At 45.4% G+C, this 22,745-nt stretch overlaps 1 protein-coding gene across 1 annotated transcript in view; it reads left to right on the top strand.

Annotated features, from left to right (window-relative positions):
• Nucleotides 1-22,745, top strand: part of ANKEF1 (ankyrin repeat and EF-hand domain containing 1) — a 70,165-nt gene that overhangs the window by 37,533 nt on the left and 9,887 nt on the right. The window contains exon 6 of the mRNA XM_082249955.1: nucleotides 10,305-11,127. Within this exon, the coding sequence (XP_082106081.1) occupies nucleotides 10,305-11,127 (823 nt within the window). The remainder of the gene's footprint in view (nucleotides 1-10,304; nucleotides 11,128-22,745) is intronic.

Raw genomic sequence — 22,745 nt, 5'->3', positions numbered from 1 at the left:
CACTGTGGTCTGTCTGATTCAGCATACAAATATACACACTCAATAAGATGTTCCTGGAGTGATAGATGTATATAGCAGTATAGTGGTGATGAGTTGAAGAGACAGGTATGAACAGTGACAAATAGGTGAACAGCACTTAAGAGAAATGTTCATGAGAGTATAGATGGTAACAGGTAGGATGCAGATAGGTTAGCAATCATGTATGGTAGTAGGTGGTAGGACAGCAGATGACATACAGGAGAGACTAACCCAGTGCAAGGATAGATGTTAGTAGGCTCAAGAGCTAGCAATCTAAAACAACAGTGCAGATGATAGTTACAGTCCTTAATATGCAGAGCTAGATAGTGTAAGCTTAGTAGGAAGGTTATGGAGGATTCCCCTGTGGGGTACTTATCACTAATAGCAAGCAGTAGTAGAGAGGTTCGGTATGAGCGAGTGATCCGGTAGCGGGATACAGGGATCAGCAGCGAGGTTCCGACAGCGAGGTACGCTTGTGAGCATATGAGCTTCAAGGCAGGTTGAACGAACATGTGAGTGAGAACGTTGGCGGTTGAAATAGCCGCTCTGCAGCGCTCAGTGATGACAGCATCGGTCTTAAAGGTGTATGCGCACCTACCAGAAGAGAATGGTGGAACGCATACACTGAATAGGAAAGTGGAATAAGGGTACCAGAACATTACAGTACCCCCCCCCCCCTTAAGGCCGGCTCCGGAAGGCCTCTAGAACTGGTTTTTCCGGGTATTTCGCGTGAAATTTGCGAATCAGCCTAGGGGCATGTATATCAGAGGTATCCAGCCAGGTGTCGTCTTGGGGCCCATAGTTCTTCCATCGTACTAGATATTGGAGTCTTCTTCTGTGGATACGAGAATCCAGAATCTCCTATATCTCATTTACTTCTCTGCCTTCAACTTGTACAGGAGGTGGAGGTGGGATGGTAGGCCTTATTCCTTGGTCAGGAACATGGGGCTTCAGTAGCGACACATGGAAGATGGGATGTATCTTGAGGTCTGTTGGTAATGTGAGCTGTACTGCAGCTTTTCCAATAAGTTTCCTGATTGGGAAGGGTCCCAAGAATAGAGGCCCAAGCTTTTTGCTAGGGATCTTTAATCTTAAGTTTTTTGTTGATAGCCAAACGAGGTCCCCAATAGCATACTGAGGAGAAGGTCTTCTACGAAGGTCATAGTATTTTTTTTGTTGACTATGAGCGTGTGAGATGGTAGTATTAAGTAAAACCCAGAGAGTCTTTTATTTGGGTAAGATAGTCTGAGGCTACTGGGTTACTTGATGGAAGGATGCGTGGTGGAAGAATAGTGGGATGAAACCCATAGTTCAAGTAGAACGGACTCTGTTTGGTCGTACTGTGGGTTGCGTTGTTGTAGGCAAATTCTGCCAGAGGGAGAAGATCCACCCAATCATCCTGTAGGTATGATGTATAGCAACGTAAATATTGCTCGATGCACTGGTTGACTCTTTCAGTCTGTCCGTTGGTCTGAGGATGGTAGGGAGAAGTGAGCTTTCGCTCAATTCGTAGTATGTGGCATAGTTCTTGCCAAAACTTGGAGATGAATTGTGATCCACGGTCAGACAAAAGAGTTTTTGGAATACCATGTAACTTAAAGACATGTTTCATGAGTAGTTCCGCTGTTTGTTTGGACGAAGGTAGTCTGCGAATAGCAACGAAATGTGCCATCTTTGTCAGATGGTCCACTGACACTAAAATGGTATTTAATCCTTTGGAAGGTGGTAGTTCTACTATAAAGTCCAAGGACACAACTTCCCATGGAGTCTGGGGTATTGGTAGACTGCATAGTAGACCGGATGGTTTTGTAGTGTCAATTTTGGACCTGGCACAGACGTTGCATGAAGAGACAAATTTTTGTATAGATGTCTTCATATCAGGCCACCAAAACTGCCTGGTAAGCAAATTAAGGGTCTTTGTCATACCCATATGTCCTGCCATAGGCACATCATGTGACAATTCCAAGATCTTGGTGCGCATAGTAGGGGGTATGTAGAGTTTGTCGTTGTATTAGAGGAAGCCTTCTGCATCAGCAGTTAGTTGTGGTGGAGGTGAATCCAAACCTATACTGTGCAGAATCTCTTCCTTCAAGGAACGGACAACCCCATTAATACGCTTGTAGGGTATTATAGGAACGGAAGGGATTTCGGAGCAATTATCTTCAGTTAATCGTGATAGCGCATCCGCTTTTTTATTCTTGTCTGCAGGTGTGTAGGTCACTAGGAAGTTAAATCTTAGGAAGAATAGTGACCATCGTACCTGCCGGTGGGAGAGGGTTTTGTTAGTCTGAAGATATTGAAGATTTTTATGATCTGTATATATGAGTATTGGTAATCGGGTGCCTTCAAGTAGATGTCGCCAATTCTCCAGAGCCAGTTTTATAGCAAGCAGTTCCTTTTCACCCACTGGGTAATTCACCTCTGGGCTGCTTAGAGATTTAGAGAAGAAGGCGACTGGATGGAGTGGTGAAGTATTCGTTGGTCGTTGGGAGAGTACTGCTCCTACTGCCATATTTGACGCATCTACTTCCAGAATGTATTGGAGGGATGGGTCTGGATGGCGTAGTATGGGAGCAGAGGTAAAGCTTGTTTTTAACAAGCGAAAAGCTTCATTTGCTTCATCTGACCATTTAAATGGTTTCTTAATACTTGTGAGTTGTGTGAGAGGTCTCACAATGGCAGAGAAGTTCTTGATGAACTTCCTATAGAAGTTTGAAAATCCAAGGAATCGCTGTAGTGCTTTGTGGGTGGTTGGTATAGGCCAATCCTGAATACAGGATATCTTACTCATATCCATCTTGATTCCTGTTTTGGATATGATGTATCCTAGGAATAATACTTCTTCTTTATGAAATAAGCATTTTTTTAGTTTCACGTATAGGTTGTGTGCAAGCAATCTGGATAACACAAGTCTTACATGTTTTATATGTTCAGACAAGGATCATGAATAAATAAGTATATCGTCCAGATATACCACAACACAGACATCAAGTAAGTCTCTAAGGATATCGTTTATGAATCGTTGAAAGGCTGCGGGAGCGTTACATAGCCCAAATGGCATTACAAGATATTCGAACAATCCGTATCTGGTTCTGAATGCCGTCTTCCACTCATCTCCATCACGGATTCGGATCAGATTGTATGCTCCTTTCAGGTCCAATTTTGAAAAGTAGGTAGCTCCGCGCACTTGTTCAATGAGTTCAGGGATAAGCGGTAAAGGATAACGATCTTTTACTGTAATGGCGTTCAATTGCCTATAGTCGATAATAGGCCTGAGACTTGAGTCTTTATTGCGGACAAAAAAAAGTCCTGCAGCTGTGGAAGTAGTGGAAGGTCTAATAAAACCTTTTGTCAAATTCTCATCCAAGTATTCCTTGAGATGGGAAAGTTCATCCTGCGAAAGAGGATAAACATGACCAAAAGGCAATTTAGAATTAGGGAGTAGATCAATAGTACAATCATAATCCCTATGGGGAGGCAGTATTTGAGCATTTTTCTCAAGAAAAACTTCGGACAGATCCTGATAGCATAGTGGTGCAATCTCATCTGACACCACAGACAGGATCTTTCCTTAAGACGGGAGGTTACACGTACTCTCGCAATAGTAAGAGAGGAAGGTTAGGGTCCGTTTCTTCCAATCTATGGTTGGTTGATGTGTGTGTAACCAGGGAAGTCCCAAAACAATGGGAAAGTGGGACGAAGACAATAGGTAGAAGGTAGTGGTCTCCGTATGAGACTCGTTAGTGGTGACTAGGAGTGCTTGTGTCTGATTAGTGATTGGGCCAGAAGATAACGGAATACCGTTAATAAGACTCACAGAGACAGGCTTAGGTTTTGAAATAATAGGTACTTTATTTAAAGTAGCAAAACGTATATCGATATAATTTCCGCAAGATCCTGTGTCGATCATGGCTTTAGTGGTAATCCTAGTCTGGTCCCACTGCAATGTCAAACGAACAAAAAGATAAGGGTTAGTAAATGAAGTTGTCAATCCCCCTAGGAGGACATGTGAACACTCACCCTCTTTTTTGCGGACAAGGGGACAGACGCTTATCATGTGATCCGGGGATGCGCAGTACAAGCAAAGATTACTGGATCGTCCCCTGGCTCTTTCAGCAGTTGATAAAGGTGGGCGTATGGTTCCTACCTCCATAGGAGTAGGGTCAACGGCCGAAATCCGAGAAGGACTGGACAATGGCATTCCCATTTTTTCAGCCTTTCTTTCTCGCAGCCTCCTGTCTATGTTGATACTGAGTTGTATCAAGGCATCCAGGGTGTCCGGTAAATCCGCTCGGGTGAGCTCGTCTTTAACGGCTTCTGATAGGCCGAGTCTAAATTGAGTTCTCAGAGATGTATCATTCCACCCTGAATCAAGGGTCCATCTTTTGAACTCTGCTACAAAGTCTTCTACAGGTCTCCTACCTTGTTTCAAGGACCTCAATTGAATATCGGCAGTACTCTGCCTATTGGGGTCATCATATAGACTAGCGAGTTCCGCTAGGAATAAAGCATAGGAGTTGAGAAGCTGATCATTTTTCTCAAAAAAAGAGTCTGCCCAGGCCCGTGGATCACCCGTTAGGTATGAAATAATAGTACAGACTTTGATATGATCAGTAAGGTAGGTACGAGGTTTTAGCAAGAAAAGTAACTGACAGGCGTTTTTGAATTCACGAAATTTTTTGCGATCACCTGTAAACACTAGAGGAGGATTTATTTTGGGTTCAGGGGGCTGAGCAGCGGCAAGTTGTGATAGACGGGTTACCTGCTGCTTCAGAGCCTGATTGTCTTCTTTTAATTCAGTAAGAGCGTGTATTAACGTAGTCACTTGTTGTTTTAATTGTGTCACTTGAGTGGGTAAATCTGCTGAATCCATTTTAGGTTCGTTCAATCTGTAACGCTCCTGCGTTTTCTGAAACAAGATGGATTTGCAGCTGCAGAAAAACTCCACTCAGTAGTCATGTAGAGATACGTTGAAATACCAATTCCAACTCCAAAGACTCATCACTGTGGTCTGTCTGATTCAGCATACAAATATACACACTCAATAAGATGTTCCTGGAGTGATAGATGTATATAGCAGTATAGTGGTGATGAGTTGAAGAGACAGGTATGAACAGTGACAAATAGGTGAACAGCACTTAAGAGAAATGTTCATGAGAGTATAGATGGTAACAGGTAGGATGCAGATAGGTTAGCAATCATGTATGGTAGTAGGTGGTAGGACAGCAGATGACATACAGGAGAGACTAACCCAGTGCAAGGATAGATGTTAGTAGGCTCAAGAGCTAGCAATCTAAAACAACAGTGCAGATGATAGTTACAGTCCTTAATATGCAGAGCTAGATAGTGTAAGCTTAGTAGGAAGGTTATGGAGGATTCCCCTGTGGGGTACTTATCACTAATAGCAAGCAGTATTAGAGAGGTTCGGTATGAGCGAGTGATCCGGTAGCGGGATACAGGGATCAGCAGCGAGGTTCCGACAGCGAGGTACGCTTGTGAGCATATGAGCTTCAAGGCAGGTTGAACGAACATGTGAGTGAGAACGCCGGCGGTTGAAATAGCCGCTCTGCGGCGCTCAGTGATGACAGCATCGGTCTTAAAGGTGTATGCGCACCTACCAGAAGAGAATGGTGGGACGCATACACTGAATAGGAAAGTGGAATAAGGGTACCAGAGGTACCCGAACATTACAAGCATCAAGTCAAATAAACTCCTGTAATATTGATCTGGTCAGTTAAATAGCAGAGGGGGTTGTTAATCAGTTTCAGATTCTTTGGTGTTAATAATATAAACAGGTGTACTAGATGGGCAACAATGAGTCAACCTCCAAAACAGGAATGGTTTTGCAGGTGAAGACCACTGACTTTTTTTTCCCTATTCATCTTTTCTGACTCTTTTTCACTAGTTTTGCATTTTGCAAGGGTCAGTGTCACTACTGGTAGCATGAAGCGATACCTGGACCCTATAGACCACATGTGTCAAACACAAGGTCCGCGGGCCGAATACAGCCCTCCAGGCCATTTCATGTGGTCCTTGCACATTTCCATTACCTGCAGCAACCCCCTTGTCTTTGCCCCTGCCTTGTCCCAGCAGTCAACAGCAGAGAGGAGGACAGAACTCCTCCACCAGTTCCTGTGCTTCTACAGATTCTGTGCCTCTCTGTGCAGCCACAGCATCCCCTCGTCTACACCTTCCCTGGTCCCAGCATTCAGCAGACTCCAGCCCTCCTCTAGTCCTCCTCCAGACCTTACCCTTTCTGCTTCCCATCTCTGCCCCCAGCTTCTTTCCAGCAGCAGCACATGGGGAGTGCACTGTTATGTAAGGGAGCGTGGAGGACTCTTCTGATGGTGGGGGGGTTCTTGACATCTTATATAGGGGGAGTGGGGTGCTCTGGACATCTACTCCTACAGATACAACTTTGAGGGCAACCATAATGCTGATGCGGCCTGTAATGAAATTGAGTTGGGCACCCCTGCTATAGATGTTGCACAGGCAGTACAACTCCTCCAGGATAGCACATCAATACGTGCCATTGCCAGAAGGTTTGCAGTGTTTCCCAGCACAATTTCAAGAGCATGGAGGAGATTTCAGGAGACAGACAGTTACTCTAGGAGAGCTGGACAGGGCCGTAGAACTAAACAATCAGAAACAAACTTCATGAGGGTGACCTGAGGGCCCGACGTCCTCTAGTGGGCCCTGTTCTCACTGCCGAGGACTGAGGGGCGGGATTGGCATTTGCCATGGAACACCAGAATTGGCAGGTCCGCCACTGGCACCCTGTGCTTTTCACAGATGAGAGCAGGTTCCCCCTGAGAATGTGACAGATGGGATAGGGTCTGGAGAAGACGTGGAAATGTTAGGCTGCTTGTAACATCGTTTGGCATGAACGGTTTGCTGGTGGGTCAGTGATGGTCTGTGGAGGCATATCCATGAAGAGACACAGAGACCTCTATAGGCTAGACAATGGCACCCTGACTGCCATTAGGTATCGGGATGAAATCCTTAGACCCTACACTGGTGCAGTGGGTCCTGGGTTCCTCCTGGTGCACGACAAGGCCCGCTCTCATGCGGCAAGAGTATGCAGCCAGTTACTGGAGGATGAAGGAATTGATACCATTGAATGTCCCCCTGAACTAAATCCAATAGAACACCTCTGGGACCTTATGTTCCAGTCAATCCGGTGCTGCCAGGTTGCATCGCAGTCTGTTCAGGAGCTCAGTGATCCCCTGGTTCAGATCTGGGAGGAAATACCCCAGGACACCATGCGTCGCCTCATTAGGAGCATGCCCCAACGTTGTCAGGCATGCATACAAGCATGTGGGAGCCATACAAACTACTGAGTACCATTTTGATTTGCTTCAATAAATTTCAGCAAAATTGACTAGCCTGCTGCATCATTTTTTCACTTTGATTTTGGGGGTGTCTTTGAATTCAGCCCTCTGTGGGTTAATAATTTTCATTTCCATCAAATGATGTGGCATCCTTTTGTTCCTAACATTACCCAGTTCATATCAGTATAGATATCCAGCATGATATTTTTCCCCAATGAGATCTGATGTGTTTTCCAAGTGTTCCTTTAATTTTTTTGAGCAGTGTATTATAAACTTATAACATTTGCTCATACACAAAGTTTGGAGTATCCTATATTGGCTAACTTACTTAGTTAAGTTAAGTTATTAAATGTGGCTAATACTGTATAATAGTCTACTAACATCCACTTACACATACCTAGGTAGAGAGGTTATGTGTCTTTATAGCTGGTCATGTGATCTCAGCTGAAGTGAAGGTTCGCAGTACAAATAATTTGAGCCCCTCCTTCAACAGAAAACATGTGATTCAATGCCAAGGACTAAGTTTCTTCTGGAAGCAGATTTTCTTTTTTCCAGGAGAGCTAAATATTTAATCCATTTTTGTTTTACTTATCCATCCATGATTGGTTTGCGCAAAAGTTATAGCGTCTACAAAATATTGGATATTTTTATTTTTTTACTTCTAATGGTGGCAATCAGCAACTTATAGCTGCACTGCGATATTGCGGCAGACAGTCGGACACAAACTGACACTTATTGGGGACCAGTGTCTCTAATACAGTAAACGGTGCTAAAAATATGAACGGTCACTATACTAAAGTCACTGACTGGAAAGGGGTTAAACATCAAGGGTTAACTGTGTGGTTAGCTACTGTGTTTGGGTTAGAGGTGCTTTTACCAGGGAGAGACATGGATCCTTGTTCCTGCTTTGCAGGAACAAGGATCCATATCTCTCCTACTGAAAGAACAGCGATCTACCTTGTTTACATAGGTTAGTCTCTGTTCTGCCTCTGTGCTGAATGATCAGCAGGTGGCGGCAGACATTGAGCCTTTCGTACCCACAGATCAGCTCCCGCTATGTATAATCACAGCGGTAGCAGGTCGTCGGGGGTGCTCACGCGCACCCCAGGCTCGGAAGTGTCAGATCACGTACTAGGTACCGTATACTGTACTACCGCATAAGTAAATTATACGGGCGGCAAGTGGTTAACCACTTCCCGCAAACTGACATACCTGTACGTTGGCTTGAAGAAGTGGTTGTACTGGGGTGATGCCTGCAACTAGAGGCATCTCCCCGGTACCGTGTTTTGGAGCCGGCGGTCAGCTTTCTGGAGATAACAACCAATGCGGCTAAGCAGCCCCCCGGCCGTTATCTCAGCGAGTGGGAGGGGACGTCCCCCTCCTGCCGCTTTCCGTCGCACTACCCAGGTCTCCCGTCCCACAGCTGGTTAGAGTCCCGAACAAAGCCGGATTTGGCTTTGATCGGGTCCCCGATCACGTAATTGAAAAAGTGATCAGCTTTTTTTTTTTTAACAATGTTATAAATAAAAAACAAAATAAAATAAATAGAAAGCGTCCCCATCGCCGTTAGCTCGCGCACCAAAGAAATGCATACGTATGTCTTGCCCGCAAAAGTAAATGTTCAAATCACACATGTGAGGTATTTCTGCAATCACCAGAGCGAGAGCAATAATTCTAGCAAATTTTTTTTAAAGCGTCGCCTATTGAGATTTTTAAGTACCGTAGTTTGTTGCCATTCCACGAGTGTGTGCAATTTTAAACCATAGCATGTTAGATATCAGTTTACTTGGCATGACATAATCTTTCACAATATACAAAAAAATAGGACTAACTTTTCTGTTTAGTTTTTTTTTAAATTCAGTAAAATGTAATTTTTTCCCAAAGATTTCCCAAATTGTGTTTGAAAGACCGGTGCGCAAATACTGCGTGAAAAAAAATATTGCAACAATCGCCATTTTATTCTCCAGAGTTTTTGCTAAAAATATATATATAATGTTTGGGGGTTCTAAGTAATTTTCTTGCAAAAAAATACTGATTTTAACTTGTAAACAACATGTCAGAATTAGGCTAAAATAGCTAAAACTTTTTTTTAGTTTTGGATAGGGTGGAGAGGGATTAGAACTGCTTGTGTTCCCGTTAAGGTATTCAAAAAGGTACTCCCTCTCTCCCATAAAAATCTGCAATGAGGTGGGGGGAGGGACAATTAGTAATTTGCTTTTTGGGTGAAGTTCCATTAAAGTAAAATAAAGATTTTGTGAAAGAGAAGTTATCTCTTTTGCCTTAAACACATAATTTCAACAATACTATTGCCCTTTTATTTTTTTCTTTTAAAACAAAAAAAGTTTAATCCTTGATCCTATAACTAAAGGCAAAATGTATTAGTTTTGGGTTGAGTGGAGAGGAAATAGAACACCTGTCAGTTTTTATTGCTGTCTGCGCCCCCATTAGGGAGATTTACCCTCTCTATTTGTCCTGTTGACCATTATCACTGAAAGTGAAAGTAAAAGAAAATCCCACAATTTGGCTTGTCCACAGAAAATTAATAGGAGGAAATCTTCCAAATGGGGACACTAGTTCTAGTGACCTGGGGGTCCCCAAGGAAAATTAATTTGCAGAGATTTCCTCACACTTCCTGTTTGGCTATTGGACAGGAAATTAACAGAAATTTCCACAATGGGACACAGATGGTGAAGAAAAATCTGGCAGGGGTTATAACCCTCCCTTACTCTATCCAAAACGAAAAAAAAAGTTTTGACTATAGTTTAACTTTCAATTTTTTAATTTTTCTAATAAGTTTATGTTAAATATTCCCAATTATGCCAATTTCCATATACAAGGGTATACAGTATAAACATCTTTTATAATCATGTGCTGCTTTTTTATCCATGATAGCAATGATCTGAGTTTTTGTACTAAGGGTTCAAAGAAGTTCACCCAATACATTTTACATGGCAGGTTGTGATCCCAACTGGAAGAATATAAAAGCTCTGACTCCCAAAGCTGTGGCCAAAGAAGGTGGTTTCAAGGCTGCTATGAAGGAACTGAGCAAAGCAATGCGCCTGTTCAAAAAATATTCCAAGCCAGGAGTGAAAAATCCCAACCCACCTTGGGCCATAACACTGCATGACTGGTCTTTTGAGCACCAGGCAGTTCTTCGAGAATCTTTTGCTGCGTTGGATAAGGGGGATGGGACTTTTTCCAGGGAGGAATTTGCTGCAGTCCTTTTAGAGAATGGAGCCCCCGTGGCCACAGAAGAACTGGACAATGTTATCCGTCTGCATGAGAAAGGACGTGGAGGAGATATTAATGCTGAGGAGTTTCTAAAAGGGTCAAAGTATCTACAGAAAGCTTTTCTTCTCTCCTCGTATGGACCTAAAAAGAAGAAAGGAAAAAAAGGGAAAAAGGGGAAGAAAGGGAAGAAAACACTTCTTGTGCCAATATGTACAATGCCAAGTCATCTCATTTCACGTCGGGAAGATGGTGGACCTCCCAACTTTATGATTGAAACATTTCATAATCTAACTGACCTTAATCGATTTGATTGTGACCACCCACCACAAAACCCCCTGACAGATGACACTGGGTGGTATGTGGATGATCTAGAAAAGGTGTACACAAATATAAACTTTGCCATCAAGGCCGGAAACCTAGAGTCTTTGAAAAAGGCTTTTGAAGAAGGAGTACCTGTGGATGTGAAAGATGTATTTTTTAAAACACCTTTGATTTCTGCATGTGCTTATGGAAACATGAACATTGTCAAGTTCCTGCTAGAAAAAGGGTATACTTTATCATTACTTTATCATTATTATTTTTATCATTTTCGTATCAATAATAGCTGTAGCAATAACAATACTTATTGTACATTTAGAATAGTAGTAGTAGTAATACTAGTTAGTAGTAGTCAGATATTCACTGTGGTAGTGTGAGCAAAGATGTAGTAGTATTAGTACATGTAGTAGTAACAGTAGTAATAGCAGTTAGCACTAGTGGAATTAGTATTTTTAAAATAGTAGTATATAATGTAGTAATATTTTTAATATACAGTGCCTTAATAAAAGTATTCATACTTCTTGAAATTTTCCACATTTTGTCATGTTACAACCAAAAACGTAAATGTATTTTAGTTTCAATAGTTTTTATTAGTTTTAGTGGTACAGCAAGAATAAAACAATCAAACAATTCTGCAATGACAATGGTTGCAACATGCTGCATAGATAAGTAGTCATAAAATAACAAGTGTTGATCAGTGTAGAGCAGTCCAACTTAACAATTTTAGCATATAGGTACATTGTCAAACATCAGGTAAATAGGTGGACATCCCCACCCTAGGCACCCCAAAGGAAACCAAACTGTGTCCCAGGGGGGGGGGGGGGGGGTGCCCTATCAACAGTTAGGAACCTAAGTCTCAAATGAAATACGGACTGCCATTGGTGAGGGAATCCGTGCTTCAGGTAACAATAAAACAAGAAATAATAAGGAGGGGGGAGGACACACAAGGTGGGTAGGGAACATATCAGGTGGGTTATGAAGTAGGGGGTGCAGAGGGATATAGCAGGTGCTAATCGTCCACCATAAGGTCAGTTAGATTCATTAATACTACATCAACATAAATGTATTTTATTGGGATTTTATGTGATAGACCAACACAAAGTGGCACATAATTGTGAAGTGAAGGGAAAATGATAAATGGTTTTCAACATTTTTTACAAATAAATATCTGAAAAGTGTGGCGTGCATTTGCATTCAGCCCCCCTGAGTCAATACTTTGTAGAACCACCTTTTGCTGCAATTACACCTGCAAGTCTTTTTGGGGATGTCTCCACCAGCTTTGCACATCTACTGTAGAGAGTGACATTTTCGTCCATTCTTCTTTGCAAAATTGCTCAAGCTCTGTCAGATTGGATGGAGAGTGTCTGTAAACAGCAGTTTCCAAGTCTTACCACACATTCTTAATTAGATTTAGGTCTGGACTTTGACTGGGCCAATTTTAACACATTAATGTGCTTTGATCTAAACCATTCCATTGTAGCTCTGGCTGTATGTTTAGGATCGTTGTTCTGCTGGAAGGTGAACCTCTGCCCCAGTCTCAAGTCTTTTGCAGACTCTGACAGGTTTTCTTCTAAGATTGTCCTGTATTTGACTCCATCCATCTTCCCATAAACTCTGACCAGCTTCATTGTCCCTGCTCAATAAAAGCATCCCCACAACATAATGCTACCACCACCATGTTTCATGGTGGGGATGGTGTGTTCAGGGTGATGTGCATTGTTAGTTTTCCACCACACATAGCATTTTGCTTTTAGGTCAAAAGTTTAATTTTAGTCTCATCTGACCAGAGCACCTTCTTCCACATGTTTGCTGAGTTTTTCACATGGCTTCTCGCAAACTGCAAACAGGACTTCTTTCTATCAACAATGACTTTATTTTTGCCACTCTTCCATAAAGGGCAGATTTGTGGAGTGTACAACTAATATATGTCCTGTGGACAGATTCTCCCCCCTGAGCTGTGGATCTCTGCAGCTCCTCCAGAGTTACCATGGGCCTCTTAGCTGCTTCTCTGATTAATGCTTTCCTTGCCCGGCCTTTCAGTTTAGGTGGACCGCCATGTCTTGGTAGGTTTGCAGTTATGTCATACTCTTACCATTTTCGGATGATGGATTGAACAGTGCTCTGTGAGATGTTCAAAGCTTGGGATATTTTTTTATAAGCTAACCCTTCTTTAACCTTCTCCACAACTTTAGCCCTGACCTATCTGGTGTGTTCCTTGGCCATCATGATGCTGTTTGTTCACTAAGGTTCTCTAACAAACCTCTGAGGGCTTCCCAGAACAGCTGTATTTATACTGAGAATAAATTACACACAGCTGAATTCTATTTACTGATTAGGTGACTTCTGAAGGCAATTGGTTCCACTAGATTTTAGTTAGAGGTATCAGAGTAAGGGGGACTGAATACAAATGCACGCCACACTTTTAAAATATTTATTTGTAACAAATTTTGAAAACCATTTATCATTTTCCTTCCACTTCTCAAATATGTGTCCAACTTTGTGTTGGTCTATCACATAAAATCCCCAAAAAATAAATTTAAGTTTTTGGTTGTAACATAACAAAATGTGGAACATTTCAAGGGGTAGGAATACTTGAAGGGCTGCTAATACTGTCCAGGCTTACTCCTGTAAAAATCACTTTTTGTTACCCCCGTCTTCACTGTTTTCTATACAGGTACCTTTAGATTAATACTTACCTTACTCTCCCTCCATCTTCTGACTGCAACTTCTAGGAATACAGAGCAAATGAAATCGTATGAGAAGATACTCTTTCAATGGATTGGAGAGTTTTCTTGTAATTTCTCCTGCTCTGCATACCCCTGGAATCTTACTGAACAATGCGGAAGATGAAGATGGTAACTTTTACATCTACTAACTGGATGTTAGTAGGTGGAGGCCTGGGAAGTACCCTTAGCTGCGCATGCAGTTTTTATTCATTTATATAACATCTTATCCCCAAAAGGAAAAAAGTTGTTGTAACTACTCAAAAAGTGTTAGCTGGAGTTCCGCTTTAACTTGTTAGTGAAATCCATCTAGTGCGTCAAACACATTCCTCTCCCCAGATTGACAATGCTGCTGGCCAAGGGTGGCTATGGTGCTACTCCAGAGAGTGGCTGGATCACCAGGTGAAAATAATGGAAAAAATAAAGTTATTGCAGCCACTACATTTATTGGTAAGCTGTGATATGTTAAATAATTATTTCTGGGTTTAAATACACTTTAAGGTATGTTTAGGGCTTGGTAGATAACATTTGCAGTCAAAAGCATTTCTGCTCAAACAGAAGCACAACGCAACCTGCAGCAAAAGGTTAATTTTGACCTACTTGGCCTTCAAGGCAAACTCCAATCAGTCGGAATTGCTCAGTCCAAAAGCAAAGCCACAGTTTAAATGCACAATGGTCCTCTACACAACACCCTGAGGCTGGTCATACATTGTACAATATTCTTATTCAATTTCCTTTAGATTTACCTTCATCTATGTAGTCCAGGGGCCTGCCTGTTTGCATATAAATTGAAAGTGTTTCGTTTTGATCTCATATTATATGGTTTTGTTTAGGGATGCACCGAAATGAAAATTCTGGGCCGAAACCGAAAATGCAGGATGCCCTTGGCCGAAAACCGAAACCGAAACCGAAAATGACTTTTTTTCCCCAAATGGTATTTGTATTCAGCATGAGGGGTTAAGGTATTGCCACTGCTGGTCACTGGTGCATTAGTGACCGATCAGTGGCAGTTAATTAACCCCTTTGTGCTGCATTAGTGCAACCAGTATCAGTGTTAATTAACACTGGTTGCACTGATACTGGTGAACTAATGCAGCACAAAGGGGTTAACTGTCACTGATCGGTCACTAATGCATCAGTGACCAGCAGTGGCAATACATTAACCCCCTCATGCTGCATAATACTAATACCATTGGTAACCTCGCCTCAGCTTCCCTCCCCCCCTGGCTCAGCGCCCCCCCCCCCCCTGCCTAAATCTTCAATGTAATAACAACTAAGTGCTCACAGGCCACTCACCTTACTGCTGTAAGGTAACAGTATAGCATTGCATAGCTTTGTATGTTGATCTGTGTATATCTGCTCATGTCTAGGGGACCTCCAAATGCTTTATCTGGCTTTTGGGTCTTTAAAATAAATGTATTCCATCTGCAATGATCCTGGGTTTCCTCCTCAATTTCCTCCGTTATATGAACTGTCCGTAGTATAATATTTTTTTGGTAAAATGATTCAATAAAACAGCATGTACTTACTTAAAATGTCCCTCCCCATCCCAATGATTCCATCTCCGAGTCCTTACTTGCAGCTCCTCCGGTGTCCGTCCTTTCGTTTCAAAAGACCCGCCTCTGGCCGCCGGCAGCCCGCCTCCCGGTGATGCCACTATTACTACGATCTATGCATGCATGAATGAACTAACAGACCCGGCGGGCGGGCGAGCGGCCGCTAATAGCTGTAATTAAGTAAGCTCTTCACTTCCATGTCAGCGGAGATACCCGCCTGATAACAAGGTGAAGAGCATACTTAGTTACAGCTATTAGCGGCCGCTCACCCGCCCGCCGGGTCTGTTAGTTCATTCATGCATAGAGCTTAGTAGTAGTGACATCACCGGGAGGCGGGCTGCCGGCGGCCAGAGGCGGGTCTTTTGAAAGGAAAGGACGGCCAGAGGCGGGTCTTTAGAAAGGAAAGGACGGCCAGAGGCGGATCTTTAGAAAGGAAAGGACGGCCAGAGGCGGGTCTTTTGAAACTTGCGCTCGCGGCGGCCATCTTTACTATCGGCATTTTTAACCCTATTTCGGCCGAAATGGAATAAGCCCATTTTCGGCCGAAAATTTCGGTGGCCGAAATTTCGGTGCACCACTAGTTTTGTTAAACCTAAAGTAAAATTGTACAAGAAAATTGTATGATGTATGGCCAGCCTAAAGTACAGTAAATGTCTATCTGCTGACTTGAATCTGTGTTTGATATACTGGGATTCCACTAAATTATTTTGTTATTTTTATGCAGGGTGGATAAAAATCCATGATTTTTTTAAAAAATCCAAAAGAAAATCTGATTTTTTTTTTTTTTTAATTTAAATCAGTTTTTTTTTTTTGATTTTTATTAAATGTATGCAAATAAAATGCTTTTGGAGTAAAAAACTATCTATTTAAGATACATTAATAATTTAGTTTATTCAGTATGAAATGGAGCTTTGTTATTTAGCATCTGGCTGTATGTTCTGCAATATTTAAATTTTTGGTAAACTCATTCAGTTATTTCAAGCTCTGCAAGCAGAGATAACAATTTCACATTAACTACCAGCAAGAGTCCTTACATTTAAAGTGCACCTGTCATTTCAGATCCATCATGGCAGCGCTTGTTAGTGGGCATCCACTCACCTGCTGCCGCCACATCCCTCACCTTGTGTCACTGCCATATCACCAGCCGTCTCATTAAAGTGAATGGGACTGTCGGTGAGTCAACAGCAGGTCAGAGGAGGAGCTGTTGCAGGACAGTAGTTACAGCTTATTTTCCATGTGTAGTTTATTAAAAAAAAAACGTTTCTCTTACGGCCTCCGACAGTCGCTGCCGCCTTTAAGTCATCACTGTTGGGGTATTGACTTCCGCTCTGCAGGAGTAGCTAGGCATAAAGACTTAGTCAAAAGAACAAAGGCATTTGCATATACACACCCATGGGGGCTGTTCCATCTGGTCAATACCCCCCTGCAGTGACCACTCCCAACTCAGTTTTAATCTGCCTAGCGTCAGGAGTAGTTAGGCTTCCCTGTGCTGGGGCTACAGTCTCAGCCTATCTAATCTTTTATTTGATTTTCTTTGAAAATGTCAGTTTTTTCTTACTTTACTAGCTGTTTATTTTGTCAGCTTTAGTTTTAGTCGACTCTTCGGAAGAAGATGGATCATGCGGTGCTGGGATTCGGACTGACCGCCCTGGGTCTCCAGAGCAGAGGGTCAGATGGACCCCCAGCCCGCCATCGAGCATTCAGCTATGGTCCGCCCTGGCATTTGAACGACCCAGCCCTGCTCGCAGCAGGGATGCAGCCGTGAGATGGCTACCTCACTGGACGCATCTGCGATGCTGCAGTGCAAGGTCCCTGGCTAACGGCATTCCCTGTCAGATGAGGACAGCGGCTTTCCGTTCTGAGAGGCGCCCCACGCCATCTGGTAAAGCTAAGTACTTCTGTGTGGGGCCTCTGTCTGGGGTGGCAGTCTGTGTTGCTGTGTTTTCCCCACGTCTGTGCCTGTGTGACTCCCTGATACGGTCCCTGCGGGGATCGCTTGTACATATGCTGCGGTGCTATGTGTTTTTGGGGGTCCCCTTCCCTGTGTCACTTCGGTGTTGGTGGGGGTGCAGACTGAGTGTGTGGCGACCGCAGCGGGTGATTCCACGCGGTCCGCCATTTTAAGTATGGGCAGGCATGTTGGGCTTCTTTGTGGGCTATCTACATGCTGTTTTTGGCGCCATCTGCCGCCATTTTGCGGTAGCCGAACGATCGTTCCGACCGCATGTTCGGTGGCCATTTTGGCGGAGCCTTCCATGCAATCCTATGGGGCAGCCATTTTCCCTGAGTCATGCAGCCTATACGTTCAGCCTACTCTAGCAGCAAGGACATCGGTGGCAACACTCTGCGGGGCTCTGCAGGTTATTGCTCTCAATATTTTTTTCTGTATTGTCATTCTAGCTCAGTTTTGTCTTTTCCTGTTTGGGGGTCTTTGTCACTGTAGCTGTAGCGGTGGGCTGCGCACTCCGCAGCGATCTTAAAGGGGCAGTACAAACTTTTTTTTCACTGTTGTTTGTCATTTGAGCAATGGATTCTCAGGACAGTAAATTCCCCCCAACTCTGGTGGGGGTTCCCAGTTCTCCTATGGCCCCTGATTTGGCCGCTGTAGTGGCGTCCTTGGTGTCAATCATGGAAATGCTGATGGCTGAACGTGCTGCTAAAAAAGAGGCTCAGATTGTCTCTCTCCTCTGATTCAGATGGTGATATGGCTGCCGCTTCTGCGAGCCTGCCCTTTTCAGGGTCTCGCTCATCCTTGGACCCGCTGGGGTCTGAGGGGGAGGCAGAGGTGGAGGGGGTTGATACCTCCTCCCCGGGATCGCCTGAAGAGCGGGCGACCATGGATGAATTATTGTTTTCTGTTAAGGAAACACTGCATTTGGAGGATGAGCCAAGTCCTCCAGGCGTGGGGTCCTCATTTGGGACGCACAGGACCCGCAAGTCGGCGCAGGTTTTTCCCTGCCCCGCTGAGTTTCATTACACGGTTAATGAAATATGGCGCACGTTAAAACGTCCATTCCTGGTGCCTAGTCGGTTCAAATTGCTTTATCCCTTTGATCTGGCTACGGAATCACGATGGTGTGTGCCTCCACAGGTAGATCACACTGTGGCCGTGTTCAACAAGGCTACATTGGTTCCTTCTGAGGATACCCCGGTTTTCTGGGATCCCACGGACCAGCGGTTGGAGTCTCTAGCCCGCCATTCCTATACGGTGGCGGGCTCGTTGCTCAGACCCATTTTTGCGTCCGTTTGGTGGCTCAGGCGCTGGCAGAATGGACTAAGGTGCTTAGGAGCAACCTCGTGTCTGATGATGTTCCGCCTGCCCGGCTGGAAATGGTGGATCAAATTCACCAAGGAATCATGTATTTGTGTGATGCGGCCTTAAATGAGGCCCCTTTAGTGGCACGCCTCTCTAGTGTCTCGGTGCTTAACCGGCGACTGATATGGTGGAAGAGCTGGTCGGCTGACCAGTCCTCGCGGGAAACAGTTGCTGTTTCTCTCTATGTTGGCTCTCGCCTTTTTGGCGAGGCATTGGATACCCTGGTGAAAGGCGTCACAGGGGGCAAGAGCACTTTGCTGCCCCAGAACCCGAAGAACAAGTCCTTTCGAGGCAAGCGGGGTTCTGCGCCCAGATCCATTCAGGGGTCCTTTCGTGCCTTTCGAAACCAATCCAAGGGCAAGCCCTTCAAGACCCAGGGCAGTAAGAAGAAGCCCTGGGCGGGTAAGCAGAAGTCAGGCAATGCCGGCTCGGCGGGTCAGTCCTCCTATGCCTGAAGGGGCGCCCTCACCCATTTCTGGGGTGGGGGGACGTTTGCGCGGTTTCCTCCGACCTTGGCTGCTCCGGATATTGGACAGGTGGGTTCTGGAAATCGTTCGATCGGGATACAAGATCGAATTCCTTTCCCGGCCGGCGAACGGATTCTTTCCCTCAAATCTTCATTTGCCTCCGGGGCGTCTGCAGGACCTGCACCAAGCGGTGCAGGACCTTACTTGCTCAGGGGGTGATTGTCCCGGTGCCTCATCGGGACAGGTTTCGGGGGTTTTATTCAAATCTGTTCGCTGTGCCCAGAAAGGGGGGCAAAGTGTGTCCTATTCTGGACCTGAAAGTACTGAACCGCTTCGTGCGTGTTCGGAAGTTCCGTATGGAGTCTTTCCGTTCGGTGGTGGCCTCCTTGAGTCCAGGAGAATTCCTGGCCTCAATAGATCTGAAAGATGCATACCTGCACGTCTCCATTTTCGAGGGTCATCAGCAGTACCTTCGATTTGCTATCGCAGAGGACCACTACCAGTTTGGGGCGTTACCTTTCGGTCTCGCTTCGGCACCAAGGGTTTTTACCAAAGTGTTGGCGCCGGTTCTGGGCCTGCTGAGGGCACAGGGCATTGCGGTCTTGGGTTACCTGGACGATCTACTTCTGGGATCACGTGCCAGCCAGGACCTAGTGCACGATCTGTCCACCACGGTACAGACGCTCCAGGAGTTTCGGATGGACCATCAACGTTCAGAAATCGACGTTGTCTTCACAGGTTCGTCTTCCCTATCTGGGAATGATTCTGGACTCTGCTCAGGCAAAGGTGTTCTTGCCGGAGGACAAGCTCCGGACCTTGCAGGACAAGCTCAGATCCCTCAGGGACAACCCGTCCTCGTCACTCAGGACCTGTATGCGGGACCTGGGGTTGATCGTGTCGGCCTTTGAGGCGATACCCTTTGCTCAGTTTCACATGCGGGCTCTCCAAGCGGAGATCCTGGACAGGTGGGACAGACTGCCTCAGTCCCTGGATCTGAGTGTCTCCTTGAGTCGTCAGACCAGATTGGTTCTTCTGTGGTGGCTCCAGTCCCTGTCGGTGGCGGAAGGAAAGTCTTTCCATCCGTAGGTGTGGACGGTGATTACCACGGATGCCAGCCTGTCGGGCTGGGGTGGAGTCCTGGACAACCTGTTTGCCCAGGGCACTTGGTCGGAGGAGGAGTCCTCCCTCCCGATAAATGTGCTGGAATTGCGAGCGAAAAAAACTCTGTCCCTTCCAGTGGTCGGACCGTCTTCGGGGCCGTCCTGTCCAGGTACAGATGGACAATGCTACCGCGGTGGCTTACATCAACCACCAAGGGGGCACCAGGAGTGCTCGGGCGGCCCGGGAGGTGACCGACATTTTGTCTTGGGCCGAGACTCATGTCCCGGCGGTCTCAGCAGTTCACTTCCAAATGCTGTGTGCGAAGTGGGGATCCCTGGACGTGGCTCTGTTCGCGTCTCGGCTAAACCGACTGGTGGAAAGGTTCGTGGCATGAACGCGCGATCCGCTGGCGTTAGTGGCCCCTTGGCATCAGTATCGTCTGATGTATGCCTTTCCTCCGATTCAGTTGCTATCCAGGTTCCTCCGCAGGTTAGCCTCGGAACCGCACCTGGTGATTCTGGTGGCGCCGGACTGGCCACCCCCGGTCCTGGTACACCAACGTTGTTCACCTGGCAGTGGCGCCTCCATGGCGACTGCCTCTGCGGGAAGATCTCCTGTCTCAGGGTCCGATCTTCCATCCTGCTTTACGGCCGCTGGCTTTAACGGCCTGGCTGTTGAGACCCAGGTCCCGAGGGACAGGGGTCTCTCTTCTGAAGTCATTCCTACCCTTGTCAAGGCTAGGAAAACTTCCTCTGGTAAGGTCTATTACCATACTTGAAAGGCTTATTTCGCCTGGTGTGAGTCCAGGGGGTTCTCCCCTCGCTCATACTCTGTGTCTAGAGTGTTGGCTTTCCTCCAGTCTGGGGTGGACCAGCGCCTGGCGCTGGCCACGATCAAGGGCCAGGTGTTCGCACTGGCTATTCTTTTCCAACGCCCTGTGGCTTCTCATTCTCTGGTTCGCACCTTCATTCACCGTGTGCGACATTTGGCTCCTCCCAGGAAGGAGCCCTTACCTCTGTGGGACTTGAACTTGGTTCTGTCCGTGTTACAGCGTGTTCCCTTTGAAAACATTCGGGATATATCGTTGTCTCTGCTGTCTAAGAAGGTTGCCTTTTTTGGTGGCGATCACTTTGGCTCGCAGGGTGTCGGAACTGGCAGCGTTATCTTGCTGTTCTCCATACTTGGTGATTCACCGGGATAAGGTGGTCTTGCGTCCGCATCCCTCCTTTCTTCCTAAGGTGGTCTCTGAGTTCCACATTGATTAGGACATTGTCCTGCCTTCGCTTTGTACAAAGCCTAAGCATCTTAAGGAGGTTGCTCTGCACTCCTTGGATGTTGTCAGGGCGATCAGGGTTTACCTGAGGTCTACGGAATCCTTTCGGAAGACGGATTCCCTCTTTGTCCTCGGAGGGAATCCGGAAGGGCATGGCTGCATTTGCAGCGACTATTGCCAAATGGATCAGACAGACCATTGAACAGGCTTACGCCTTGAAGGAACGGGTTACTCCCTTCCCTGTTAAGGCGCACTCTACCAGATCTGTGAGTGCGTCCTGGACCTATTGGCATCGGGCCTTGGTGGCCCAGGTGTGCAAGACTGCGACTTGGTCGTCGGTGCACACTTTTTTCCAAGTTCTACAAAGTAGATGTTCTGGCATCAGTTGATGCTTTCTTTGGCCGCAAGGTTCTCAGTGCGGCTGTGCCATGAAGGACCCTTATCTTTTTTTGTGGGTCCCTGGCTGTTTGTATTTGCTTTCCTGGGCTGTTGCTCCTGTTGAGCATTGTTTTCTGTTGCCCAGCAGGTTCTCTTACTGTCATGTAAGGTTCCTTTCTCTGATGTGGGTACTGCATTGCCTTTTTCTACGGTTGCGTCTCCCACCCCTCATGTCTATACTGCTTTGGGACATCCCAACAGTGATGACTTAGAGGCGGCGGCGACTGTTGGAGGACGTAAGAGAAAACTGAATTTTTGTAAAATCTCACCAGTAAAATTCCTTTCTCTGAGTCCTCCGACAGTCGCCCGCCCCCGCCCCTCTTTTGGGGTTCTTATTACCTACTGCTATGCTACCAAACTGAGTTGGGAGTGGTCACTGCAGGGGGCTATTGACCAGATGGGACAGCCCCCATGGGTTTGTATATGCAAATGCCTTTGTTCTTTTGACTAAGTCTTTATGCCTAGCTACTCCTGCGGAGCGGAAGTCAATACCCCAACAGTGATGACTTAGAGGTGGCGGTGACTGTCGGAGGACTCATAGAAAGGAATTTTACAGGTAAGATTTTACAAAAATTCAGTTTTTCTTTAAGAAAACAAAAAGCTGCAGACAGGTATGTAGTGCAAATGTCTTGCGCAATTCTTCTGCCTCTAGCATGTTTCTATTTTCCAGTAACGCAGCCCATCATAGTGATGGGTCAATAAAAGAATGTTGGGGAAAGGAGGTATTAGGGCACAGTCTGCCTCTATGTGCCTGCGGGAAAGCCTTCTGTGTTTTAGGATCTGGCACCGGAGCCTAGATTTAGCATCATGTTTTGTGTCAGTCTATAAAACAAAGGAGAAAAAAAGTCTTATTACTTTAAGTTTCTCCTCCCTCAGAGACCTGTATTCATGAAGGGTTTGAGAGCCAATTCACACTTCTGCATTGCAGCAGCCCATCAGCCCATGCTAAAAAGGTGTTTTACCACCCGTTCCT

Source organism: Pelophylax lessonae (assembly GCF_965119305.1).
Source record: "Pelophylax lessonae genome assembly, chromosome: 3".
Classification (NCBI taxonomy): Eukaryota; Metazoa; Chordata; class Amphibia; order Anura; family Ranidae; genus Pelophylax; species Pelophylax lessonae.
This window is presented reverse-complemented; position numbering and strand designations above follow the sequence as displayed.